Source organism: Orcinus orca, chromosome 15, assembly GCF_937001465.1.
Source record: "Orcinus orca chromosome 15, mOrcOrc1.1, whole genome shotgun sequence".
NCBI lineage: Eukaryota > Metazoa > Chordata > Mammalia > Artiodactyla > Delphinidae > Orcinus > Orcinus orca.
Window position 1 is genome coordinate 82,183,948 of NC_064573.1, and position 27,836 is coordinate 82,211,783.

The 27,836-nt window shown below is 45.7% G+C and overlaps 3 protein-coding genes across 9 annotated transcripts in view; 1 reads left to right on the top strand and 2 right to left on the bottom strand.

The window, feature by feature from the left end:
- Window positions 1-2,791: 2,791 nt before the first annotated feature.
- B3GNT4 (UDP-GlcNAc:betaGal beta-1,3-N-acetylglucosaminyltransferase 4) lies at window positions 2,792-4,007 on the top strand. The gene has a single exon (XM_004276697.4). The coding sequence runs from the start codon at window positions 2,792-2,794 to the stop codon at window positions 3,863-3,865; it is 1,074 nt and encodes a 357-aa protein (XP_004276745.1). The 3' UTR covers window positions 3,866-4,007.
- Window positions 4,008-4,230: 223 nt separating this feature from the next.
- Window positions 4,231-20,313, bottom strand: DIABLO (diablo IAP-binding mitochondrial protein). Of its 2 annotated transcripts, none has more exons than XM_033440882.2 (6): window positions 20,195-20,313; window positions 19,219-19,345; window positions 16,049-16,180; window positions 14,175-14,219; window positions 13,894-13,990; window positions 4,231-5,045 (listed from the first exon to the last, which is right to left on the bottom strand). In XM_033440882.2, the coding sequence occupies exons 1-6, from the start codon at window positions 20,242-20,244 to the stop codon at window positions 4,849-4,851; spliced, it is 648 nt and encodes a 215-aa protein (XP_033296773.1). In that variant the 5' UTR covers window positions 20,245-20,313; the 3' UTR covers window positions 4,231-4,848. The 2 variants fall into 2 exon arrangements, with proteins under 2 accessions (XP_033296773.1, XP_004276743.1); XM_004276695.3 differs by having other exon boundaries at window positions 14,175-14,285.
- Window positions 20,314-22,607: 2,294 nt separating this feature from the next.
- VPS33A (VPS33A core subunit of CORVET and HOPS complexes) overlaps window positions 22,608-27,836 on the bottom strand; it is a 28,666-nt gene continuing 23,437 nt past the window's right edge. For 2 of the 6 annotated variants that reach the window (XR_007471724.1, XM_049698104.1), the window contains exons 12-13: window positions 26,291-26,459; window positions 22,608-25,807 (exon numbers count right to left, since the gene is read on the bottom strand). Coding sequence is in view for 4 of the 6 variants with exons in the window: in XM_049698104.1 (XP_049554061.1) it covers window positions 25,767-25,807; window positions 26,291-26,459 (210 nt within the window). In the remaining 2 variants the exon portion in view is untranslated. Of the gene's footprint in view, window positions 25,897-26,290; window positions 26,487-27,836 lie in introns of those variants that run through there. The other 4 variants (XM_049698103.1, XM_004276694.3, XR_007471723.1 and 1 more) reach the window with 3 other exon arrangements.

Consider the following 27,836-nt stretch of genomic DNA (forward strand, 5'->3'; position numbering starts at 1 on the left):
GCAGGGCCGGGCCTCTCAGCCGGCAGGTGCGCGGGGAGCTGCGCAGACCCAGGTAGGCGGGGACCCGCGGCGGCCCCGGGCCCGCCCCCAGAGACCGCGCCCTCAAGCCCGGCCTTCGCCGCTGGGTTGGTGGGCCGCGCGGGGGCGTGGCCAGCGAGCAAGGGTGGCCGCTGAGCCCTGCTCACCTTCCGCGCCCAGCGGAGAGAGCTGTGCTTACGCGGCTGCGCTGCGTTTGCTCCTCGCTTGTGTCCGTTCGGCGTCTTGGCTCAGGTAGGTAGGCGAGGGGCGGGCGGTGTTTGGCCTGGGGCGCCTGGAGCCCCGCTGCTGGGAGGGGGCTGTCCACTGTGAGCGGAGGGACGCCGAGCCCCCGGCGGGAGGAGCCGACTTGGCAGCAGCGGGGTCGCGGTCGCACTGCCCCGCGGGAGCGGCTTCCCGCCTGCGGTGGACCGTCGGGGCCAGGTGGCCTCGTGCTGCCTGTCGGCTTCTGTTCGCCCCGCTGGGGCGAGAATGGCCGGAGCCGCGGGTTGTGGACGGGGCAGCCTGGAGCGCTTGCTCCGGAGTCCCCGACGGGCAGCGCCGCTCGCTGTGCTCAGGCCCGGAGGGGTGTCCCCCCGCGGGGCTCTGGTCCTTGCTCTGGCGACCCCACGGGCCTTTGCGCCTCCACAAGAGCCCTTTAGAGGCTGTCGTGTGGAGAGAATGAACCAGCCCTTGACCCTTTCCCTCATCAAAGCGTGATGGGTCATCGAGCCCTGTGAGGAGCCCAGAAGCAATTTCAGACCCTTAGGGCTCAGCACCCACTTGGAGGGGGGCGTGCACTCGCTGAAGCCCGTGCCGGTTAAGGACCAGGCTTGGGGGCTCACAGAGCGGAGGGAGGCTTACGCTTAGCAGGTACTGAATGGGATTCACAAGCAGGTGTGTGGAGTGGGGAGCAGAGGAACGGCCGCCGCCACTGCGGTGGGGAGCTTCGGGTTAGTTCCCGCAGTGAAGCGCCTGGGGGATTGGGTGCATTGGGAGCGCTGAGGACAAAGGGGAAATCAGGTCCACGGCGCATCTCAGCCTGGGCCTCTGAAACGCACAAGTCAAAACCAAACAGCTGGCTTTGCGCCCTTCTCGGTAAGTGGTACCACCAACCCGCCCCCCACTCTTTCCCCTCCCCGGGTGCCCTCACCCACAGCAGGCGTAGCTCCCACACCTGAAATCCATTTTCCACGCCTGAAATCCATCTGGTTTTCACGTGCTCCATGGCCCGCACCCTAGTCTCAGCTGCGGCTGGTTACTGACTAATGCAAGAGTTTGCTAGCTGGTCTCCTGTTACCACTTTTGCGCTTCCACAATCCATCATCTAAGCAGCAGCAGTAGTGACCTTCCAAACAATGTAAATTCTTATTACTGCCTCTGTTAAATCCTCCGACGTATCTCCGTGGTGCTTACAATAAAACACAGGCTCTTTCCCCAGACTTTCCCCATGGATGTTGCACGTGACCCTCCTCAGGCTACTGCTCCCGCTTCACCACCTAGCACTTTCCTCCTTGTTCTTTCCGGTCCAGCCACGCTACACACCTCCTGTCCTGCTTCAGGAGCTCTGCACGTAACTATTCCCTCTGCCCGGCCCACTCTCCCCACCGCGCCCCCCCCCGCCCCCACCAGGTCTTTATGTGGTTTGGTCCCTTATCTTGTTCAGGTCTTGCTCAAGTGTTCTTTTTCAGGGAGGGCTTTCTAAACTACCGTGCGCTCAAAGAGCCTCTCCGGTCACTCTATTCCATCACACTGCTTTAATTTCTTCTCCGCACTCCCTGAAGTTCGTACTGGTTTCTCGGTCTCTTTGTGAGAGCTGGGACCTGTCTTGCCTGCCACTGCATCCCTGGCAGCTAGAAGAGATGCTTTTGTGGCAGTGGTGGCAGGGACAACCGGGATGAGGCTAATGCGGGTAGACCGGATGGAAGTGATGGCCAGCTGGACCAGGACACGGCAGGGGGAGGGGACGAGGAGGGGACTGATGGCTGGCTACTGTGGCTCTTGGGCAGGTTACTGTACTAAGTTACCATTTCTCAGCTTTCTCTTTGTATTGCTGGGAGACTTGCTGAGAGAAAACCAGAACTCAGTAAGCGGTAGAACTGGTGAGGGGTGGCCGCAGGGGAGCCATCCTGGTACAAGTCTATGGCTTTCCTATTTGCTTTCATGCTCTTCCCGTGCGTGTTGTTTTTTGTTTTTTTCCTAAAGCTCCATTTAAACGACTCCCCAGGAAACTCAAACTACTTCAGGCAAACCTTGTACCAGTATGTGTTAACTGGGTGTGTTCTGTGGTGGCTTCCGCCACCTGCTGCTGCCCTGCAGTGGTTTCCTCTCCCTGGAGGAGCAAACTCCCTAAGGGCAGTGTCAGGGGCTATCATCTCTCAAACATGAAACGCAGGGCCTGCCACCACGCTAGACTTTTTTTGGGGGGGGGAATAAGCTGTGCCACATTCACTAAAGCTCATTAGGTACTTGAGTTTCGTGGGAAATGCTGAAAACACTTGTGGTGCCTCAGTTTTAAAGTGGCTGCAAGTCCTTTTGGAGAAAAAGTTGACCCAAGAGTCCCCTAATGACAGCAGAAGGGAAGCGAGGGCTGGCATAACAGGTGTGTTTGGTCTGTCCTCTGGGAGAGGGACTCTGGAAAGAGCTGGAGGACACGCTGAAGAAGATAAAAGGACCTAGCTGCTGGGCCGTGGGTTGCTCTTGGGACCGGGGAGGTGGAGGCCGGGCCGGCGCCGGGCTCAGTCCGCTCACCGGCTCTCTCCTTGCAGGCCCTGCCATGTTCCGCAGGGTAGGCTGGCTGGTCCTGTACAGCCTTGCTGTGCTGCTGCTCAGCTGCCTGTTCTTCCTGAAGAAGGAGGCCCACCCAGCGGGGGGCCCCATGGCCCGACAGCCTTTCTGGGCTCCCCCAGGGCCCCGGCGCAGCCATTGTCCACCCAACCACACGGTGGCCAATGCCTCCCTGTTCCTGCCTAACCGTCACCGCCTCTTCTTGACCTATCGTCACTGCCGCAACTTCTCCATCTTGCTGGAGCCTTCGGGCTGTGCCGAGGACACCTTTCTGCTCCTGGCCATCAAGTCACAGCCTGGCCATGTGGAGCGGCGTGCGGCCATCCGCAGCACGTGGGGCCGCGCAGGAAGCTGGGCTAAGGGCCGGCAGCTGAAGCTGGTGTTCCTCCTGGGGGTGGCGGGATCTGTGCCCCCAGCCCAGCTGCTGGCCTACGAGAGTCGGGAGTTTGATGATATCCTACAGTGGGACTTTGCTGAGGACTTTTTCAACCTGACACTCAAGGAGCTGCACTTGCAGCGCTGGGTGGCAGCTGTCTGCTCCCAGGCCCATTTCATGCTAAAGGGAGATGATGATGTCTTTGTCCATGTCCCCAATGTGTTGGAGTTCCTGGATGGCTGGGACCCAGCCCAGGACCTACTGGTGGGAGATGTCATCCGCCAGGCCCTGCCCAACAGGAACACCAAGGTCAAATATTTCATCCCACCCTCCATGTATAGGGCCCACCACTACCCACCCTATGCTGGGGGTGGAGGGTATGTCATGTCCAGAGCCACTGTGCAGCACCTCCAAGCAGCCGTGGAAGAGGCTGAACTCTTCCCCATTGATGACGTCTTTGTGGGGATGTGCCTGAAAAAGCTGGGGGTGAGCCCCATGCACCATGCTGGCTTCAAGACATTTGGAATAAGGCGGCCCCTGGACCCTCGGGACCCCTGCCTGTACAGAGGGCTCCTTCTGGTGCACCGCCTCAGCCCCCTGGAGATGTGGACCATGTGGGCACTGGTAACAGATGAGGGGCTCAAGTGTGCAGCTGCCCCCTTGTCCCAGCTTCGAGGGGTGGGTTGAGCGAGTAGACTTAATTTTGCAATCATGATGAGAAATCGCGAACCGTGAAACTTGGCCCTTGATGGGTCTACAAGAAATGCTGACTTTGTTTTTGTAACCTCCTCCCAAACCTTGCTAACTCTGATTAAAACACTGAAACCTGGCTAACTTGTCCCAGTATGTGTTAAATGGGCAAATGCTGCCATCACTCCATGGGGGGACTCCTGGAGCCCCTTGGGGCTCTTCCAGTCTGGAGAGGGTGGTGAAGGAGGGAGGCTGCCTAGGGCTCCAAAAGACACACACAAACATCTTTTTTAAATGCAAAAAAAAATTATTCTCCTTTAGATACAACGAGAAACTCCAAGGAAAAAAGGAAACGAGAAGTGTGTGTTGGAATAAGTCCTGTTAAGAGCACCAGGTAAACACTCTGCTCCAGTCCCTGGGCTTTTGGGCTTTTGGGCTTTTGGCTCCTTGGCCTGAGTTGTCCTTACAGGGCAATGGGGCCAGGTCACAGAAGGCATTAGAAACACTTACCAAAAAGAAATCTTACAAACACACAGGCTCCCCTTGCCCCAAAAAACTCATCCCTATGGAGGGAGCAAATACTAAGTCATATTTGAAAATGTAGATGGGAAACTGAGATTTAACAGCTACTAGTGGACATGACAGAGAAGGCCCCTTCTCTCTGGCCAGGTTGGTGAGATGCTCTGGGTGGGAGGTAAAAAGATCGATGGGTGAGAGGGCAGCTCTGCTGAGCAGGGTGAAATGTTAAACGGGGTGCAGTGCCCTGCAGGGCTAAGAACCAGGTCCAGTAGAAGCCTGAGACTGTGGAGATAGGGGTCAGGCACTCACAGCTCACAATGACCTCTGGTCTGATGGGCCAGGGCAGGACCTGCCTGCCATGCCTCTGTGCGCAGAGAAAGCTGTGCTGACCTGGGGCTGGATGGCGTCTGCCCTTGCTTTCCCCAGGCCGAGTGGGCAGACGTGGGCAGCAGCTCAGGCCCTCAATCCTCACGCAGGTAGGCCTCCTGCTCCGGCTCAGCCCTCTCATCCCCTTCCTCCTGTGTTTTCTGTCGGAGTTCTTCTGTCTGTGCTTCTGCCAACTTGGTTTCTGCTTTCTGGGAAAGCTGGCGCACCTCCTGCACCTGCGATCTCACCAGCTGGATATGACTCCTGGCGGTTACAGAGGCCTGGTCCGCTCCTGCCAAAAGATAGGCCACTTATGCTGAGTGGACACAAGGAGAGCCTGGGGGCTCTGTGGTTGTCATCTGAGCCTTTCTTGGGGCCACTTCCCCTGCCCTCCCTGCAAAGCAGAGAACCCTCTACCCTCCACATCCAGGTCTGCATTTTACTCTTTATTGTCAAAACCCTGGCATTTTCCTCCAGCTATCAGCAGCCATCATTGTTATAATTATCAAATGCAATTCCCACAATCATCTTTATAGCTACTCAGCTCTTAGTATAGATGTTTTAAGATTTTAATTTTTTTAACTGCACAATACATTTCTTTTTGACAAATGAAGAGATCACTAATAAAATTGTCAAACATCTCTTTCCTCACCCTACCCAATCTTCAGAGATAACACCTTTTAGAAGTTTAAAGGGCACCTTCCTCATCCTTTAAAATGTTACTATAAAGTAACATTTCATCTATTTACTAGATGGGCTGCTGTCCAATTCATGAACTGTTGAATAAAGCCAATTAGATCTTTTTAAAAAAGTTCCTACATTCATATGGAATACACAGAAAAAAATTTTATGACTATAAATCTACATAATGGCACAAACAGTATTTATTGAACATATTTTGCAATTTTGTTTTTGAGCGCTATCATTTTACCTGCTGCTAGTGTATTTCATAATATAGATATCCGTATTTATTAATTCATCTACAGAACACTCAAGCAGTTCTTTTCTATGTTATTGCATTAATGAGAACCTTTAGTACAATGTAGAAAGACAGTGGAGGATAGCAGGTGTCCTTTTATTTCTGACGTTGATGGAAATGCTTCTCACATTTCACTATGAAATAGGATTATTTAACCATAATGTTTAGAACATTCTCTCTATAATTGTACTCAGATTTAAATCGGAAATGGGCACTACATTTTACTGAAGGCTTCTGGGGCATACACTGATATGATTACACAAGTGGCTTTTCTCCTATAATCTACTGTAGATAATCTCAAGTAGTGAATTAAATGTTGATAGGGTTTTTGTTTTGCTATATGTAGATTTTTTTTAAATTTTATTTTTATTGAAATGTAGTTGATATACAATGTTGTGTTAGTTACTGCTGCACAGCAAAGTGATTCAGTTACACATATATATGCATTTTTTATAATATTCTTTTCCATTATGGTTTATCATAAGATATTGAATAGAGTTCCTTGTGCAATACAGTAGGACCTTGTTGTTTATCCATCCTATATATAAAAGCTTACATCTGCTAACCCCAGCCTCCCACTCCATCCCTCCCCTAATGCCCTCGGCAACCACCAGTCTGTTCTCTATGTCCCTGATGTTGTTTCTGTTTCATAGATAAGTTCATTTATGTCATATTTTGCATTCCACATATAAGTGGTATCATACGGTATTTGTCTTTCTCTGACTTACTTCACCTAGTATGATAATCTCTAGTCGCATCCATGTTGCTGCAAATGGCATTATTTCGTTCTTTTTTATGGCTGAGTAGTATTCCATTGTATATATGTACATCTTCTTTATCCATTCATCTGTCAATGGAGATTTAAGTTGTTTCCATGCCTTGGCTATTGTGAATAGTGCTGCTGTGAACATAGGGGTGCATGTATTTTTTTTTTTTTGCATGTATTTTTTGAATTATAGTTTTGTCCAGATACATGCCCAGGAGTGGGATTGCTGGATCATATGGTGACTCTATTTTTAGCTTTCTGAGGAACCTCCATACAGTTTTCCACAGTGGCTGCACCAACTTACGTTCCCACCAACAGTGTAGGAGAGTTCCCTTTTCTCCACACCCTCCCCGGCATTTGTTATTTGTAGACTTTTTATTGATGGCCATTCTGACTGGTGTGGGGTGGTACCTCATTGTAGTTTTGATTTACATTTCTCTAATAATTAGCGATGTTGAGCATCTTTTCATGTGTCTATTGGCTGTATGTATTTCTTCTTTGGAGAAATGTCTGATTAAATGTTCTGTCCATTTTTCGATTGGGTTGTTTGCTTTTTTGTTGTTGAGTTGTAGGAGCTGTTTACATATTTTGGAAATTAAGCCCTTGTTAGTCACGTTGTTTGCAAATATTTTCTACCACTGTGTAGGCTGTCTTTTTGTTTTGTTTATGGTTTCCTTTGCTGTACAAAAGCTTTTAAATTTGATTAAGTCCCATTTGTTTACTTTTGTTTTTATTTCCATTGCCTTGGGAGACTGACCTAAGAAAACATTGCTATGATTTATGTCAGAGAATGTTGTGTCTATGTTCTCTTGATAGGTTTTTTAATATTGAATTATCATTTTATTTTGAAGATAAATGGCTATATTTGATTTATATCTATATTCATAAGTGATACTGAACTATAGTTTTTTTGTTCTGGTGCTGGGCAAGTCCAGTTTGGGATCAGGCCTATGCTGGTTTTAGACAATTATAATAGTTGGGAGGCTTGTCATCATTTTTGGTACACTTTCTGTAACACAGGAATTGTGTTTCTTGAAGATTTAATAAAACTCTCCCACAAAACTGCCTGGGCTTAGTGTCTACTTTGGGGGAACAGATTCTTTGTGAATACTATTTCAACTTTTGTGGTTAGTGATCTTACTTGGATTCTTTACTTCTTGGGCCAACTCAGGATTTACATAAAGATCATAATATTCTCGTATGATTAAAAAAACCCTCCTTATCTATAATATCTCCTTCTGATGTTACTTTTGCTCTCTAAAAAGTTATACTTGCCAAACCTAATTTTTTTTTTTTTCAAACCTAATTTTTAAATTCTTTTCAAGGAACCGGAGTTTGCCTTTTTGACTATTTATTTTTGGCTGCGTTGTGTCTTCGTTGCTGCACACAGGCTTTCTCTAATTGTGGCAAGCGGGGGCTGCTCTTCATTATGGTGTGTGGGCTTCTCATTGCGGTGGCTTCTCTTGTTGCGGTGCACGGGCTCTAGGCGTGCAGGCTTCAGTAGCTGTGGCACGCAGGCTCAGCAGTTGTGGCTTGCGGGCTCTAGAGCACAGGCTCAGTAGTTGTGGAGCACGGGCTTAGTTGCTCCACGGCATGTGGCATCTTCCCAGACCAGGGTTCGAACCTGTGTCCCCTGCATTGGCAGGTGGATTCTTAACCACTGCACCACCAGGGAAGTCCCTATTTCTTTTTAGTCTTCTTATACCTTTTCTTTTATTCCACATTGTCTGAATTTATTTTGCTTTCTCTAACTTACTGGGTTAAAAGTTTAATTAATTTATTTTCAGTTCTTCTTAGTACAGTGAACATTACCTGTCACTTATGGCTGCTGTTCTTTTTATTTATGACATGTGCCTTTAAATAAGGGTCAATTTCTATTTAAGAGCTACTTTGTATACAACTCTCTGGGTCTGCTATATACAAGACTTATGACAGTTCTAAATACTTTTAAATTTCCATTTTTCTTTATTGAGGTATAGTTGATTTACAATAGTATATAAGTTTTAGGTGTACAACATAGTTATTCACAATTTTTAAAGGTTCTAATCCATTTATAGTTACTATAAAATACTGGCTATGTTTTCTGTTCAGTATATCCTTGCAGCTTATTTATTTAATACATAGTAGTTTATACCTCTTCATCCTCTCCCCACTGGTAACCACTAGTTTGTTCTTTGTTCTCTGTGAGTCTGTTTTGTTATATTCACTAGTTTATTTTTTAGATTCCACATATAAGTGATATACAGTATTTGTCTTTGTGTCTGACTTATTTCACTAAGACTAAACCTTGCAAGTCCATCCATGTTGTTGCAAATGGCAAAATTTCATTCTTTTATGGCTAAGTAATATTCCACTGTATATATACACCACATCTTTATCCATTCATCTGTTGATGGACACTTAGGTTGCTTCCAAATCTTGGCTATTGTAAATAATGCTGCTATGAACATTGGGGTGCATATTTCTTTTTGAATTCACAGTTTCATTTTCTTCAGAGATATACCTAGGAGTGGAAAGGAATTGCTGGATCATATGGTGGTTCTATTTTTTTTTCCTCTTTTTTTTTTTTTTTTTTTTGCTGTGCTGCTCAGCTTGTGGGATCTTAGTTCCCCAACCAGGGATTGAACCCGTGCCCTCGGCAATGAAAATGCAGAGTCCTAAACACTGGACCACCAGGGAATTCCCACTATTTTGTTTGTTTATTTTTACCGTCTTTTTAAAAAAATTTTTATTGGAGTATAATTGATTTGTTTTAGGTGTACAGTAAGGTGTATCAGTTATACATATATGTATATCCACTCTTTTTTAGATTCTTTTCCCATATAGGCCATTACAGAGTATTGAGTTCCCTGTGCTATACAGTAGGTCCTTATTATCTATTTTATACATAGTAGTGTATATATGTCAATCCCAATCTCTCAATTTATCCATCCCCCCACCCTTTCCCCCCCCATAACCATAAGTTTGTTTTCTACATCTGTGACTATTTCTGTTTTGTAAATAAGTTCATTTGTATCATTTTTTTCTTTGGTTCCACAGATAAGCAATATCATATTTGTCTTTCTCCAACTTACTTCACTCAGTACGACTATCTCTAGGTCCACCTGTGTTGCTGCAAATGGCATTATTTTGTTCTTTTTTATGGCTGAGTAATATTCCATTGTATATATGTAGCACATCTTCTCTATCCACTCTTCTGTAGATGGACATTTAGGTTGCTTCCAAATCTTGGCTACTGTAAACAGTGCTGTAGTGAACACTGGGGTGCATGTATCTTTTCAAATTATGGTTTTCTTTGGATATATGCCCAGGAGCGGGATTGCTGGATCATATGGTAGTTCTATTTTCAGTTTTTTAAGGAAACTCCATACTGTTCTCCACAATGGTTGTACCAATTTACATTCCCACCCACAGTGTAGGAGGGTTCCCTTTTCTCTATACCCTTTCCAGTATTTATTGTTTGTAGATTTTTTGATGATGGCCATTCTGACCAGTGTGAGGTGACACCTCATTGCAGTTTTGATTTGCATTTCTCTAATAATTAGCGATATTGACATCTTCTAATGTGCTTCTTGGCCATCTGTATGTCTTCTTTGGCAAAATGTTTATTTAGATCTTCTGCCCATATTTTGATTGGGTTGTTTTTCTGTTACTGGGCTGCATGAACTGTTTGTATATTTTGGAGATTAATCCCTTGTTGGGCACTTCGTGTTGGGCACTTTGTTTGCAAATATTTTCTCCCATTCTATAGGTTGTCTTTTTGTTTTGTTTATGGTTTCCTTTGCTGTGCAAAAGCTTTTAAGTTTAATTAGGATCTATTTGTTTATTTTTATTTTCATTACTCTAGGAGGTGGATCAAAAAAGATATTGCTGTGATTTATGTCAGTGTTCTGCCTGTTTTCCTCTAAGAGTTTTATAGTGTCTGGCCTTACATTTAGGTCTTTAATCCATTTTGAGTTTATTTTTGTGTATGGTGTTAGAGTGTGTTCTAATTTCATTCTTTCACATGTAGCTGTCCAGTTTTCCCAGCACCACTTATTGAAAAAAGAGACTGTCTTTTCGCCATTGCATATTCTTGCCTCCTTTGACATAGATTGGTTGACCATTGGTGTGTGGGTTTATTTTATTTTTTGAGGAAACTCCATACTGTTTATCACAGTGGCTGCACTATTTTACATTACTACTAACAGTGTACTAGGGTTCCCTTTTCTCCACATTCTCACCGACATTTGTTATTTATGATCTTTTTATGATAGCCATTCTGACAGGTGAGGTGATATATCTCATTGTGGTTTTGATTTGCATTTCTCTGATGATTAGCGATGTCAAGCATCTTTTCATGCACCCATTGGCCATCTGTACGTTGTCTTTGGAAAATGTCTATTCAGATCCTTCCATTTTTAAATCAGGGGTTTCTTTTGATATTGAGTTGTATGGGTTAAATTTCCATTTTGATTTTTGGTGAGGAAGGGGGGGTATCAGTAATTTGCGGAGTCTTTGTCACTTGGCATAAAAATCAATTTTTGTACATGTTGTATACTATTTGAATTTGAAGAGAATTTTTTTTGGGGGGGAGGACAAAATTTTGTATTCAGTATATGCATTTGGTTAAGCTTTTAAAAATCATTCTGTTCCAACACTTAATAGTTTTAATTGTTTTGGTCTTGACCTGTGAGCCTGAGATATGTATAAAGCTCCATTTCTCCTTGTAAATCTATCAGTTTTTGCCTCATTAGACACGCACTTCATGATTGATGTCTTGATGAATTGTTCGGTCCCTTTTAATGCTTTTTGTCTTGAATCCCCCTTCTGATTCTGACATTGCTCTGCCACCTTTTTTTGGGTAGATTTCTTTTTGTTAGTAATGGTTCAGTTTATCTTAAAATTCTAAACCTTCCTATGCGTTTTTGTTTTAGATGTGCCTCTGTAAACAGTTTTAGCTAGAATTATTTTTTAATACATTCAGGAAGTATTTAATATGTAAATTTATTCTTATTGTGATTACTGATATTTGAATGTGTTCTATTTTAGTTTGCATTTTCTAATTAACAGGCTTTATTTCTTAAACCTTTCCTGCCTTAACTGAATTTTATCAACTCCCCCCCCCTTTTTTTTTTTTGCGGTACGCAGGCCTCTCACTGTTGTGGCCTCTCCCGTTGCGGAGCACAGGCTCCAGACGCGCAGGCCCAGCAGCCACAGCTCACAGGCCCAGCTGCTCCGCAGCACGTGGGATCCTCCCGGACCGGGGCACGAACCCGTGTCCCCTGCATCGGCAGGTGGACTCTCAACCACTGCGCCACCAGTGAAGCCCCTCCCCCCCCCAATTCTTTTTGAAGTGTTTAACAATGTCTAATGTTAAGCCATTGTCTCTCTTCTCGAGCAAGAAAGCTTAGCATGCTTTCACTTCTTCCCCAAACTGATTTGATTACTTAAAAGTTTAACACTCAGGGGGCTTCCCTGGTGGCACAGTGGTTGAGAATCTGCCTGCCAATGCATGGGACACAGTTCAGTCCCTGGCCCAAGAAGATTCCACATGCTGCAGAGCAACTAAGCCTGTGCGCCACAACTACTGAAGCCTGCATGCCTACAGCCCATGCTCCATGAGAGAAGCCACAGCAATGAGAAGCCTGTGCACTGCAACAAAGAGTAGCCCCCCGCAACTAGAGAAAGCCCGTGCACAGCAACGAAGACCCAACACAGCCAAAAATAAATAAATAAATAAATTTATTTTAAAAAAAAGAACACTCAGAGCTTTTGACAAGTTTTACTAAATTTTCTTCATTAGTTTTGTATCTCAGTTGCTTCTTTCTAAACTAATTTTTCTTTACAGAGTAGTTTTTCCAGAAAGTATAAGCAGTTGGTAAGCTGAGTCTTTATGTCTGAAAACATCTTTTATTCTCACATTTTAAAGATATCTGGATGGTTATTTTTTGTCATCTTGCATCTAGGGTTGCAGATAAGAAGATTAATGTTTGATTATACTTCCTTTGTAAGTAACTTTTTTTCTTATAGTTTTTAGGATTTTTCTTTGTATAGTTTCTTTCTTTTTTTTTTTTTTTACCATATGAGATATATTTATATTTTAAATTCTGTTCAGAACCTTTGTGAGCCCTTTCAATCAGTTCTGGGAAAATGTCTTTTTTCAGATAATGCTTATAATTTACTCTCCCTCTTTTCTCCTGCTAGATCTAAGCCTAGTGAGTGGTGAGGGCTGCCTGGGACTGTTCCTGCTGTAGAACCCTCAGCAAACCTCCCTGTTCACTGCACCTGGAAACCCTGCTCCCACCTTTGGTGTGCCACTACTAAAATGCTACTTTTATACTTCTGTTTCGCTGTTCATCCCAATCCTGTTTTCAGAATCTCTTATTCCCCGGGGCATTAGTTAACTAAGAATTTTTTGGTTTTACTTAAAAAATCTTTTATATCTTTAAGATTTCAGAAAACAATAGCACTTTAACAAACCAGTTTCCTAATAAGAACTTCTGTGGTGACATAGTTTGGGCCCAACCAGGTAAGATGTCAAATGAGGGGTTCCCTCAAATACATTTAATTAGAAAACCATTCAGCTCAAGCCCACTGGATGGATAGTGATGGTTTAAAAACACCTGGTGAATGAATAACTGCATTTTCTATACTCAGGCACCAAGGCACAGAGGATAAAGCCCTGGCTACCAGGGGCAAAGGCTTTAGAATCTGACCTACTTTGCTGAATCCCAGTTTGGCTGCTTACTTACTGTGTACCACAGCACGCTGGGTGAATTACTTAACCCCCTCTATCTGCCAGTTTCTTCATCTATAAAGTGGGAATGATGATAGTAACTCCTACTTTAAAGGAACTATGGGGGTTAAAGGTCTATAAAATGTTTATCACAAAGCCTGAAATATAGATACTATTCATAAATTATCCAGGTTATTAAAAAATAAATGTTCAAAACCTATTTGGAGGGCTCCCCTGGTGGTGCAGTGGTTGGGAGTCCGCCTGCCGATGCAGGGGACACGGATTTGTGCCCCGGTCCGGGAAGATCCCACATGCCGCACAGCGGCTGGGCCCGTGAGCCATGGCCGCTGAGCCTGCGCGTCCGGAGCCTGTGCTCCGCAGCGGGAGAGGCCACAACAGTGAGAGGCCTGCGTACCGCAAAAAAAAACAAACACCTATTTGGAAGCAATCAAAATTTCCAGCTGACAGTAGTTTTATCATTTCTCATTTTCTAGATATTAACTAGCTTCTATGGGTCTGGTCTACAAGGGCATTAATTTTTCCTTTGTGCAGATGAAATATTGGTTAATATATTGGAAATGGGAACATTTTCCCACAAGGTTATAGCCACAATATCCCTCACTTTTCAGCTAGATGAAAACTCAAAGAGCACCTCCATAGTAAGAAATGTAACCTACCGGTTTGGTATGCAGCTTCTGCTGCCATCTCTGAGAGACTAACTGCAGTCATCCAGGTAGTTTCCAACTTCAAGTACTCTTGCTGTTTTGAAGTCATCTATAAATTAAACAAAGCACTTCAGACAACATGACTCTGCATTACGTCATTAAGCACATTTAAATGGACTTATTCAATAGTAGACTGAGAGAACAGCTACTGGTAAAACACCTTCATTCAATCATTTAGATAACCACAATGAGGCAGGAGCACTAATACAGAAACGCCAAGTAACTTTGCTCACCTCAACTCTGGCTCCTATGATCACCTGCCACACTGCGTCTTCCTCCTGTGAATTCATTTTCCCAAGTAAACTTGTATATTGTTGGTACAGAGAACTTAAGGTATAAACAGCCTACAAATATAGAATAAATGAGTAAAATAAGTGAGGCATATTAGGGTTAGTGAGACTTACACCTCAAGGTTAAGTCACATTGCAGCAAACTGACTCTTCAGTCCTTCTGCTTCACTGAACCTGCACTATTGTATGAAGTAGAGGCATTATCCTAGGACATCAGTATCTCCACTTGTCAACTTTAGCGGGCTTCCCTGGTGGCACAGTGGTTGAGAGTCCGCCTGCTGATGCAGGGGACGCGGGTTCATGCCCCGGTCCAGGAATATCCCACATGCTGCAGAGCGGCCGGGTCCATGAGCCAGGGCTGCTGAGCCGGCACGTCCAGAGCCTGTGCTCCGCAACGGGAGAGGCCACAACAGTGAGAGGCCCACGTACCGCGAAAAAAAAAAAAAACACTTTTTAGCAATTTAGACATACAAAAAGAACATAATGCAGATAGAAAACTCAGAAAACTGGGAATAAAGCTGCTGGAAAATGAAGGTAAAGAAACATATAAATGAGACTCTTAAAAATGATTCTGATTATCCATATACTCTCTATTAGATCAGTGGTTTTTAAACTGTCCTCACACAGAAGCCCCTGGTACCCCCAACTGAACCAGATCAGCATGGTCCCCCTGTCTTATATACTGGGCTACTATATTTAAGATTTTTCTTTTAAAAAGGGTTCCTGGACAGTGAGGCCAACCACAGCCCCTTCCCAGAGGGTGAGTGTCCCACCTGCAGGGGCCCTACATTAAATGAGGATGAAGCAAAACTCTAGTTCAAAAAGATACACGCACCCCTATGTTCATAGCAGCACTATTTACAGTAGCCAAGATATGGAAGCAACCTAAATGTCCACTGACAGATGAATGGGTAAAGAAGATGTGGTACATATATACAGTGGAGTATTACTCAGCCATAAAAAAGAATGGAACAGGTGCTTCCCTGGTGGCACAGTGGCTTCCCTGGTGGCACAAGAATCTGCCTGCCAACACAGGGGACACAGGTTCAAGCCCTGGTCTGGGAAGATCCCACATGCTGCGGAGCAACTAAGCCCGTGCGCCACAACTACTGAGTCTGCCCTAGAGCCTGCGAGCCGCAACTACTGAAGCTTGCACACTTAGAGCCCGTGCTCTGCAACAAGAGAAGTCACCACAAGGAGAAGCCCACACACCGCAATGAAGAGTAGCCCCCGCTTGCCACAACTAGAGAAAGCCCATGCGCAGCAACAAAGACGCAACTCAGCCAAAAATAAATAAATAAATAAGGAGGTGAGGGAAAGATGGATTGGGAGTTTGGGATTAGCAGATGCAAACTATTATACAGAGAATGGATAAACAACAAGGTCCTACTGTATAGCACAGGGAAGTATATTCAATATCCTGTGATCATAATGGAAAAGAATATGAAGAAGAATATATGTGTAACTGAATCACTTTGCTGTACAGCAGAAATTAACACAACATTGTAAATCAACTATACTTCAGTAAAAAAAAAATTTTTAAATAAAATAATAAAAAGGGTTCATGGAGAAAGTCTAAAAACCAGTAATTTAGGTCAGGACTCAACCAACTTTTTTTTGTAAAGGGCCAGAGAGTGGCCCTACAGTCTCTGCAACTATTCAACTCACAAAAGCAGTCATAGAGAATACACAAAAAAACGAGCCTGACCGTGTACCAATCAAACTACAAACGCGGGCATCAGACCCGATTTGATCTGTGAGCCATAGTTTGCTAACCACCGACTTAGATGACCAAGACTTAACAAGAGGACACTTACCTTAGTATATTCAGTGATTGCTTCAATCAATGCATATGTGGTCTGAGAGAGAAAGGTAGAGGTGCTATCTGTTACCAAAGACACAGCCCTCCTCGTTAATGCATCATTACTAAGAGAATGAGGATCCGGTTTCTGAAACACACAAACATTTTTAGTCAATTTCGAACCTAAAGCTCCAGCTGAGATCATATACAGCCAAGTGAAAAATGTAATTCTCACACTGCAACTGCACTATGATGCTTCTGTTAACTTTTTCTTTTTAAGCTTTATTTTCGCTATTTAAGACAACATATGAAAATAATTCTAGAATATGCTTTCTACCTACTTTTGTTGCTTATTCTCTGCTCCAAAAAGCAAAGTATTTCTTTTTATCAAATAAAAGGCTAGTATTTATAATCAACAAATTTCATGAAGTTATGATTCATTCATTACCACAGTGCTAGATGCTTGGGATATAAAGATAAACTAGAAAATTAATGCAATCAAGTACCATGGGAGCTGTGGAAGAAGTCTGGAGGGGCACACGTAAGACAGCAATCACTTCTACATCGAATGAGAATAACTTAGAAAAGGCTTCAGAGAGGTAATAAGGATTAAGCTGAGTCTAAGAAAGTAAATGGTGGAGAGGGCAAATCTGCAGAATGAGCTGTACAGTCTTGATGCAGGGGAGAGGAGACGCCTCCCTCTGACCTCAGCTGTTATGTTTAAAAAAAAAAAAAAAGGGCAGTATAACTATCTCACGAGTTAAGGGAATGTGGTGGCCACCCTGATTAAATATTGGCAACTATGATGACAAGTCATCCCTAACTCTCCCTTTTTCTCCCATAGCAGAGGATTTATTGTATCATAACTAACAAACCAATCCCTCTATCATCTGTTGTCTTTTTGCTATTTAAAGTATAAGCACCCTGAATCACTGCCTGTTGAAAGTAGCAATCAAGAAATATCTCTGATACACGAACAAATCATGAATTTTATCATATTTATATTTCATTCAATCAACTAAGTATTCATTATGTACCTCACACTGAGGGGCTAGAAAGGAAAGAATATCATCTCTGCTCATGAGAAGCTAATTTTGACCTATTCTGATAGTTTGTGTCTTCATAATGCTCTCCATTTTACAATGCACGTTTACTTGTTCCTCACAACAGTCTAGGTATTAGCACTTCTCTTTTAATGAGGAAACGGAAGCTCAGAATAGTTATGTAACTCTCCTCAAAAGTACGCAGGTAGACCTCAAACCAAATCTTCTCACTCCAAAGTTTCCATTATGCTCTGCTGACTCGGGAGTCAAACAGATTATCATCAAATATCAAAATAGACAATATAAGTGGTCAGAGAGGGAAATCATTGTTGGCCAGGAACTAGGAAAGGCTTTAAAAAGAGGTGGGATTTGGGTCTCAAGACAACTAGGATTAGAATGGACATGCGTCCTGGGTTAGAAGAAACAATGAGGAAAAGAATACATATGATGTATGCAGGGGCTGTCGGGAATCTAGCCTGGTTGGAGTGGATGGCACAAGGGAGATGAGACTGGCTAGGGCACTGGAGTGCGGGGAGAGTTCGCTGGATTTTAGTTCTGTAACACATTACGGGGAGCCACTGCAGGCTCTGAAGAACGGAAGTGGCATTGCTGTTCCTGCAGGAGAATGACTAGAGGCTCCTGTCAACCAGAGGCTCCTGTCAACCAGAGGCTCCTGGCATGTGGCCTAGAACTGAGGTAACTAGGGCTTAAGAATAGTATACGAACTAGAAAGGACAAACACAGGGGACTTCGCTGGTGGCACAGTGGTTAAGACTCTACGCTCCCAATGCAGTGGGCCCGGGTTCTGTCTCTGGTCAGGGAACTAGATCCCACATGCGTGCTGCAACTAAGGAGCCGGGGAGCCACAACTAAGACCCAGCGCAACCAAACAAATAAATAAAATAGGTAAACATTAAAAAATATATAAAGGACAAACACACAAAAAATCTTTTGGAGGAAGAAAGAAAAGGCTGTCCTAACAATGACTGAAAATGGCTTGGTGTTCAAGTAAGGATTTTAGGGTTAAAGGGTCATTAGTACACAGAGATGAGGGCTGAAGTGAGGCACAAAAAGGGAAAGGCTCATGAGTGAGCCTCAGAAGATGCTGAAAATACTTGTGATAGATGGAATTCATCTTGTTGCTGTGATAAACACACATTTAAGTATCAGGAACGTTTTGCCAAAATGGGGTTTGCCGATTTCTTATTTAGCTCTTCCTGATAAAGCATATAACCAACCGTTTTTTAATAAGGTACCACTTTCATATCACTGTCTACTTGACAACTCCACCTAGATGTCATTTCCAAAACTGAACTCTTGGTTTCTTCCTCCCAAAACCCATTCCCCTCCATCCCAGTATACGGCAACACCATTCTCTCCGTTGCTTAGGCCTTTTTAAAGCACTGGAAGCGAAGTTATATACTTCACACCTAACCCATCGGCAACTCCTGCTGATGGCATTCAGCCCGCTCCCCCACCCGAGCCAAGCCCGTGATCATCTCATGCCTGGACCCCTGCTGGTCTTTTTAGTTCCACACAGCAACCTTTAAAAACTTATGTCAGATCATAATAATCTTATGTTAAAATCCTCTGTGGCTTCTTTTCCATAATAAAATCCAAAGCTCTACAATGGCCCACAAAGTACAGAAGTCGAAGCACATTCTGGTCCTGAGCTAACTCTGTGAGCTGAGTTCATCTATTTCTCTCTCTCTCTCCCCCTCTCATTCCACTTTCTCCTCTTCCGTATCTCCAGAATGTAAGCTTTATGAAAGCAGAAACTTCGTTTGATTTGCTCATACGGTCTCAGTGTGTATGGCACATAAAAGTTGCCCAATAAATTTTTATTGAATGAAAGACTATTGTGTTGATACTGTAATATGTTTTCTTTCTTCCCTCTTTATACAATCTGACCTACCTGACATAGTGTTCCTACCAAATAATACTATTAAAATGGAAACATTACTATATTTGCTCAGCTCTGAAAAGATGCCGATACACTAGAAAGTATACCATCACATGCGGGTGAGGAGGGGCGCTGGGTAAAACCATGAGAGCTTGTCAGATGCTTCACTGCCCACCTGGGACTTCAAGAGGACACAGTACACAAAGACAAACAACACGGAGTGACAGGACAGTACTTCACCTGGGCAATAGGAACTGCACACAGGGTTACCCCAAATCCAGCAGCCACAGTTTTGTGCCATGGTCTTATCAATTCCGAGAAACGGCGCTTCTCACAGTTAGCCACGACTGGCACACACCGTTTGTACCTAGAAACAGAAGTCAAATTTAGTAAGGCACAACCACCAACCTGTAAAAGCCTCTTCAACTTACTGATATTTGCAGGGGCTGGAGACTCAAACTCGGGCCACGCTGGAACCCAAATGACGACGTAGGGTGGCCTTGCACACGACGGGGCTCTGTGGGGAGCTGCGTGGACTGGAAAGGTCCGGGCTCGAAGAAACCGCTACTTGGCTCCCCGCGCGGGAATGCGGGCCGATGGTGCCGCACTTTAAGAGTTACCAGGTGTGGACGTTTAAGAGGTGGTCTCAAAGCTTTTTAAAAACTCAGGCCAAAATAAAACGCTTCTGCAGGCAGGATTTAGCGCTGGCCCTCTGGCCTAGGCTGCAAGGGCTCTGATGGTCCCCTGGAGCCCGCAGGCGTCAAGAGGCCGAGGGAGCAGGGCCCGCGGGGAGACAGGCAAGTTCCTGGGGCTCCTCCGCCCTCACGGAAAACCTCCTCCGGGAACCCGCCGCCTGCCCGGGCCTCTTCCCCTACTCTCCCCAGTGACTTCAATGGGCCAACGAGAGTCACTTCGCGGTCAGGCCGAGCGCCCCCCAAAAGACAGCCCGACGGTGAGGGAACGCGCTTTCGGTAGGTGGGAAAACGGAAAAGCCGTCAGTGAGACACGAAGCCCGGGCTTGGCCGAGGAGGCGGGAGGCCTCTGGCCAGAGGCAGAGGCGGGACGTCCTCAGACCTCCGAGAGGGGCGGGACGCCGTGACCCTCTCGGCCGAGAAGGGAAGCGCGCGCCCGCAAGGCCGGGGCTGCGGCCCGAGTGCAGCGCTCTCAGCGTCCCCTCCCTCTGTCCGACCCTGACCTACACGACCTGAAGCCCTACCTGAAGAAGAAGGCTACGCTCCGCGACAGCCAACTCCGTAGAGCCGCCATTCCGCGTCTGACGGCCCCCACACGCAAACGCCGGAAGTGACGCCACTTCGTGAGCGGGGGGAGGGGCACGGCCTCCACATGAGAGGGCCTCTTCGCATGACCACGCCCCCCACCCGAGAGCGCAGCCGCGATTGGACAGACGGGGAGAGAGGGGGCGGGGCTGAAGGTAACGGCTATAACAGCCTGGCCGGACACACAACTGCCGGAGCTTCCGCGTGGGGCGGGGCGGGCCGTGTGAGGACGCGGAGCGGGCGGAGCCAAGTCGGCTGTCGTGGAGGGTGGTTGGACTGGGGCCCTTCACCTCGGGAGAGTTCTCTCGTTAGCTGGCAGTGCAGGTCCGTCAGGACAGAAGTCGGAGGCGGAGTAGCGATCTGCTGGGCAGGCTGCTGCTGGGGCGGGGGTCGGGGCGGGAGGCGGGAGGGGCGGGAGCCGGGCCAGGGGCGCTGTCACTTCAGCACCAGGAAATAGGTGGTCCAGCCGGCCAGCAGCAGCGCCCCGATGAGCACCGTGTAGCTGAGGAGCACGAAGGCCAGCAGCTCCCGCAGCAGCTGCAGCACGTGGATAGTGGTCGAGGCCGGCATCGCCCTGCGCGGGAGGCCCGAGGACCTGCGGGGCAGGGCACCCGGGAGACCCTGAGCACGCAAAGAGGACGGTTCTCTCCCCTTGACCAACCTCCGCTGGACCCTAAGCAAGCGCTGCTGAGCCAGGCACTGTTATAGGCAGCGTGGACACAGGGGTCTAGACTAGGTCCCGGCCCTCTACAGAGTGAACATACTTTCCTAAGGCTAAGGAAGCCCAAAGTGCTGATTTTCTCCATTAACAACCACCTGGACACTCTGCACTGACACTACAGAATTCTTTTAAACCGAAAGTTCCCTTCATTCTTAGGCTCCCGATCTGGATCTGGGCTCAGAGAAGAGAAAAGCCTGCGGTTCCCAGACCCCGCTGCTGCACTGGTCTTCACCCCCAGCTGCTGCACTGGTCTTCACCCCCAGCCCTCTCCTCCCATCCACCTCATTCATTTTTAATGTTGTGAGTGCTGCTAATGGGCTGGTGAAGTAAAGCTTTCTTTTGCCATCATTCAAGCTGCAGCCCTGGCTGTCAGCGCTACTTGGGAGGGGAAGAGAAGAAAGCCTTTTGAGTAGGGGGAAAGCAGCAGACCCTCACTGCAGCCCCTCTGCAATTCCTCTGGCCCCAGGGCTTATTAGTACACAAGAGTTTGAGGATCCCTGCTTTGTGGCCAGGCATGCTTGCCCTTCTGGCCAGCCAGGATAGCAGGAGTGCCAAGAGGTGGGTATGAATTTGATTCTGGACTAATCTCCTTCCCCATCGTGCTTTTGGCATCTGCTCCAGCACTCTACCTTCCACCACAGATGGAATCATATGGTAACAATCACAAACCAGTTCTTTACCTCCACTGCTGCCCTGCCCAGCAACGCCCCTCAGTGCCAACCACCAGCTTCCCTTTCTCCCCATTTCACTCACTCAGGAAAGTTTCCACGACTCGTCCACCGCAGCAGCTCCACGGTCCCTCTCTGGTCTGGTGTCCAAAGGTAGGCTTGCGTGCACTCCAGCGATGTCAGCAGAGCTGAGGGATTTTCAGGCAGCAGCTGCACTCACCAACTAGGTGTGGTCTAGAGACCAATCACAATCTTCACGTGGTCCCTGAGCTCTCACAGAGCTGCGCACAGGCGATCCCAGACCAGGCGGGGCGCTGGCAACTCTGCCCGTCCTCTGCCTATGTCACCACCACGGCCCACAGAGCTCTGAACTTGCCTGCAAAGCTCCTGACTTAGATGGGCTGGGCAAGTGGTACACTAAGGGGGATTTCATGGTCCTCTTGTCTGGCTTTTCTAAACACTGCAGGTGGGATACAGTCCAAATCCTAACAAACTCCCACCGAGAGCAGTCCCATCCTACTCTTGAGTCTCAGACAAGAAGAACCACTGTACATACAACACTCATGACTGCCCAACTAAAGCAAAAGCTGTTGTCTTAAAAACATATGCAAGTTCGAGCATTTGTGTGTGTGTGTGTGTGTGTGTGTGTGTGTGTGTGTGTGTGAGAACCAGCTCAGAGAATCAAGAGCTCCCAAGTGCTTGATTCTAATTCACAGAGTTTAGCAGGTTAGAGACTCATTATACAGTCACCTTCCCAATGTGCCCACTTCCAATTTCAACTCCTCCAAATGTAAGGCAAAAAGAACCAGTCAGGATTTCAGCCAATAAAGAATAGACCCTTTCCCAGATGTAACAATGAAGGGAAAAGAAAGCACAAACTTTATGCTGCTTCTGATTCTTGTGCTTTTTGTAGTAGTTTGTAGTAAGAATATGTTTTGACCTTTAAAAAAAAAGCAGGCAGTGTGGACATCAACCCTTTTATTAACATCCTCGTCCAGAAGCAAATGGCTCTCTAATTTGATCAGGATCTCTTATTATCAAATCATTGCCCCGCCGCAGCCGGGCTGAAACAGGAGCAGAACATTATCAAGCTGCGCAGGAAGCCAGTGAGTAGTAATTGCAACCCCAGAGAGCTGGTCATCTGGAGGGCTCTGTGTCCTGCCCAGTCACAGGAAAGAAAGTACAGCTGAGATTTATACCCTCATCCCACACCAAAGTAACATGAAAAAGGCTATTAAAAATAGGCCTGATTCTGTTCCCCTTTAACTCTCACAACCTTCAAATGGATATCTCAAGTCAGTTATGTGTTCCAGCCTTTGCAGACTCTAGTCACCACCCAGTTTGGGGGTATTTTATGGCAACGGAGTAACTGGAGCTGAGAAACATCATGTAGCTTGAAGTTCATATGCATTCATTTCGAAGAGAATCTGAGAAATTTTACATTACTGCCTTTGACTGTTGGATGACAAAACGGCATCCTCTATTTTCTACAGTATGTCATCGTTAAACCATATGATTGAATATAATACACCAGGCTCTAGAGTATAATTCACAGTCTGTTCATAATTCATAGTCTATGTGATGTCGGTATTTCTCTGCCTTGCCATCTTGATTACAGCCCCTCTTCCTGGCTGCTTTAGATACTCTGTTTGTTCTGGTGTTGTTTTTCTTAAAGAAGTATTTCTTCTTGAGTTCAGCTCTGCTGAATACAAACACTGCCTCCTGGTGACAGGCCAGTCTTTAACATACAACTGAGAACAAGAGACAGACTCCATGCCGGATTAATCATAATCCTTGCCGTGAGGGCAGAGCTGCAGTAGCCTATCGCATGGAGATCCCCCCTTCCCAGTTCTCTTCAAGAATTAAATGTGCTGTTTTTAATCCTCCTTCTTTTAACCATTAGTCTCTTGCTCCACCGTTAAGCTACAGTTCAAATACTTATTTCTCTGTTGGCTAAAATTCAAAAGTGTACAGTATGACACAAAATAGTGTCTATGTAGACTTCTTTGTCTACGTAGACTTCTTTTTGGTGGGACTGCTGGTGTAGAACCGTCTACCCAGCTAGACAAAAGTCCAGACATGATGTGAACAATCCACCCTCCCAAGAATAAACGTACCATTCACATACCCTTTTTCTCAGTAAGGGCACACTCCTTGGAGACAAAGGCTGCTTCAAGTATTAAATGAACTTACACAAAGGCGTGTAATATATAATTATCCACCACTTTCTATTTGCATACAAATGAAGCAATTGATGTTTTGAAGTCTTCTGCTGAATGCATTTTTAGGAGCTGACCTAACTATGCTCGGAGCAAGCAAGTATAGAGTCACCAGTGAATGCAGACACACGAGACACAACTGAGTACCTGTTCACAGGACAAAGCCCCAGCCAAGGAAACTTGACTGGACTTAAATTGAATCCCATGAGCCGAAAACACTTACAGCAAGGTGGATTTCATTCTCTAAAGCAGCTGAGACTCACAACCGCTGGGGCTGGAAGGTATAAACTAATCTCCCTGGGATAACAAGTAGCTGAAAAAGGATTCCTAAAACAGGAATCATTTTAAGACCTTTCCAAATACTGAATGTCAAAGCCAAGTTAAATCCTCGAGTAGCTAATCTTTTAAATATTCCTTCTTCTACCCCTCATTCTTACATTAAGGAGATTTTTTAAAAGTACAGAATTTCTCCTTCACTCATAACATGCAGTGTGCTAAGAGACGTCCACTAGCGAAAGAAAGTGAGGAAAACATGTACGGGTACTAATTAACAGTAGAAATGACAGCTGGGGAAGGACACTGACTTTGGCCCCCAGCAAAGACGGGGATCAGCTAATTTGGCTGGAGACTCAGGCAAGGCTGTGAAACCGTCAATTTGGTCCCCTTCTTGGCCTTAACTCCTCCAGACGCTGGGATAGAGCAGGAGGAAGATTTCCAACTTCGCCACCAGCACCCAAGCTCCTCTGTCCTGCAGTCTAGCAGTCTCCTGTAGGAAGGGTAGCAGCTGGACTCCAAGATCATTGACAAGCTGCACCAGATGGGGATGAAGTCACCGGACCACGGACTGAAACGGGGCTGGGTGTTTTCTAGCAAAATAAATGCCTGAGGCCGAATAGGTGTGTCTGCAGGCTGCTGGGAAAGCACGTGTGGCACTTACCAGGGAGGGGGAGCTGCCAGATGCTGGAGAAGCCAAGCTGCCACCGCTCACAGTGGGACTGGATGGATGGTGCAGCCCACGGTGGGCAGGGAAGAAAATTGGAGGCATCTACCATTGAAATTGTCTTAGAGTTAATAACACGTGCACTAAGAATGCGTCTTTGAATGGTTACATTCTCAGGAAGCTGCTCCCTAATTATTATGTTACTCAATGTAAAAAGCCCTTGATAAGTATGGGACCCATACTGACTTAGTTGACTTAGTTGATCAGGCAGATCATAAAGCTGTTCTGGGGAAAGAAGCTCTTCCAAACCTTTTGCTTTTTAGAAGCAGAGGAATCAAAAACAGAAGGAACACAACTTGCCTTACTGACCGGATAAGGTAGAGACTGGTGACATTGAATGTAACGTGCCATGTTCTGCAGGAAAAAGAAATCTCAACTCAGTGATAATACTAGCCCTAGGCCCCCAACACTCGGCCACTGCCCTAGGCATGATGCACCTTTAAGAAATTCAGCACTATTTATTAGGGGTCAGACCTTCCACTTTTATTTTCATTTTTACCTGCTTGGTCCCTGCTTTCTTAAGAACTGGACCCATCTGTGTGGCTGTATAGATTATCCATCCCGCCATCCTTAATATATTTCCAGAGGTCTCCAATGAAGATCCTGAGCTCAGAACATTAAAAACTGTTATGTCTTTTACCCTGGCTGATTCTCTTCCATTCTTCTTTCTTTAAGAAATTAGGAACACAAAAGACAAGCAGAAAGGAGAAAACAGCATAACTTAAGAAGCTGACCCCAAAGTAAATTCTGTATTCTCATATTATTCCTCCATGGGGTTGTACTTCCTTCCAGCAACTTCTTCAAAGGAGCCATTTATTCTGCAGTTCACCGGTAAGTCTCCTTTGAACGCCCTAGAAAGGTTTTTCCATTAGCAACTCTATCCAGCTGGCCCCGTTTATTAGCTTAGTGGTGGCGATGACATATTCTGTACCTCCATCTTCCAGCTGGGAAAGAAATCGCAGGGCAGCAATTTCAGCAAAGGTTACACCCCCGAGGAAAAATATCAGAGTGACGCGGTTTTCTCCCGGTTGACCTAAGATATAAACATTTCAGAATGTTTATTGATGCTTACAGAATTATTATTGATGCTCCTCTCCCCACCACTTAAAAAAATTACACCATTCCTAAGGAAAAGTAGTCATATATGTCTTGGTACAGACAATTCATTTGAAACTCAGGACCATGATTTTGATCTCTATGTTTTTTCTAACTTCTGAGATCCTCAGTTCAGAGGTTGAAAGCAGCTTCTCCTGAGGGAGTAATGGGTTCTAGCACTTACAATATAATTCACAACTAACAAAAGAGGTATGTGTATCGGACTCTGACTCCTAAGTACTTTACAAATGTATTTTACAAAGCAATTGCATAATACGTGAAAAGCACACTAACACTACATAATCATCTGTGGATACGGGCCGTGGACTTACGTTTCTTTTGTAGCCCTGTGGGCAACGGCTGCCGTTCCTCAAAGTGGGGCCCTGGGAGGATGCGCAGAACTTCCTCAATACTCCGCCAGCCGGGCCGGGAAAGCAGCTGGGCCAGGCGCACACTGAGAGGGGCATAACCACTGTACACATACGATATGTCCGTGGGATTCTGTTAAATAATTAAAGGAAAAAAGGCCTGTAGAGAGAGCGAGAGAGAGACATATAGCCGCCTAACTGTGGCTTGTGCGGTAACCCAAAATTATTTGATTTGGCTTTGAAGGCAGAAACACAAACCCCCGAAATAGCCTGCTCCAATATTGAAATATCCTGTTCCAATCCACCCCTGCTGGGCTCTGTTCTTAGCAGCCAAAGGTTCACTTTTGACTCAAATCTTCAACAGACACTCAAAGCATCTATAGGTACTGAAGATGAAAAATTGTTACTTGGTTTGGCAAGAAACTTCTTGGACGGTAAAGTGGAACTCCCTAGGTGAGAATATAACCCTTGAACACGGCAATTCCACATTCAGACACTTATCCCACAGAGGGACTTGTACTCTAGAGGACAAAAGACCAAAGCACAAAGATATTAACTGCAACACTGTGCGAACTAGCAAAGGACTGCAAACGACCTGAATTTCTATCAGTAGAAATCTGATAAATCATAAAATAAGATGTATCTGAAAAACCACTAGGTAGCAATTAATTAAAAAAATTATTTTAGGGCTTCCCTGGTGGTGCAGTGGTTGAGAGTCCGCCTGCCGATGCAGAGGACGCCGGTTCGTGCCCCGGTCCGGGAAGATCCCACATACCGCGGAGCGGCTGGGCCCGTGAGCCATGGCCGCTGAGCCTGCGCGTCCAGAGCCTGTGCTCCGCAACGGGAGAGGCCGCACCAGTGAGAGGCCCGCATACCGCAAAAAAAAAAAAAATTATTTTATTCTTGGCCTTGGCACTCAGCCTGAGGGATCTTAGTTCCCCGACCAGGGATCGAACCCAGGCCCCGTGCAGTGGAAGCTCAGAGTCCTAACCACTGGACCGCCAGGGAAGTCCCTATGTAGCAATTAAAAAGAACTTAAAAGAATGAGATCACAGAAGGCTCTTCAAGATACAGTGTTAAGTGGTGGGTGGGGTGGGGAAAGAGGTCAGCCTTGTGAAGAGCTGAACTAATCTATGACTTACGTTGTACAACACAGGAATTAAGATTATCTATATTCCCACTGGACAAAAACAATCCAATTTTGCTACTGAGGCAGGAGACTGTTAGCTTTTGCGGCAAGACGCAGCCTAATAAAGTCCCTTATGAAAAACCAAAAAAGAAAATAAGAAAAATGAAACTTAGAAAGATTGGAGTAAACAATAAACATAAAGCAAAGCGCACCCTACTTTGGAGACCAGTGGTATAGAATATGCACCATTTGTGTAAAAATGTTTGTCTGTACACAGAATCTTTCTGGAAGGATAGATTACAAACTGGTTACAGTGCTCGCCTCTGAGAGGAAACTGAGGTTGGAAGTGGGAGGAGCCTTGCTTCTCACCGTTTGCTTTCC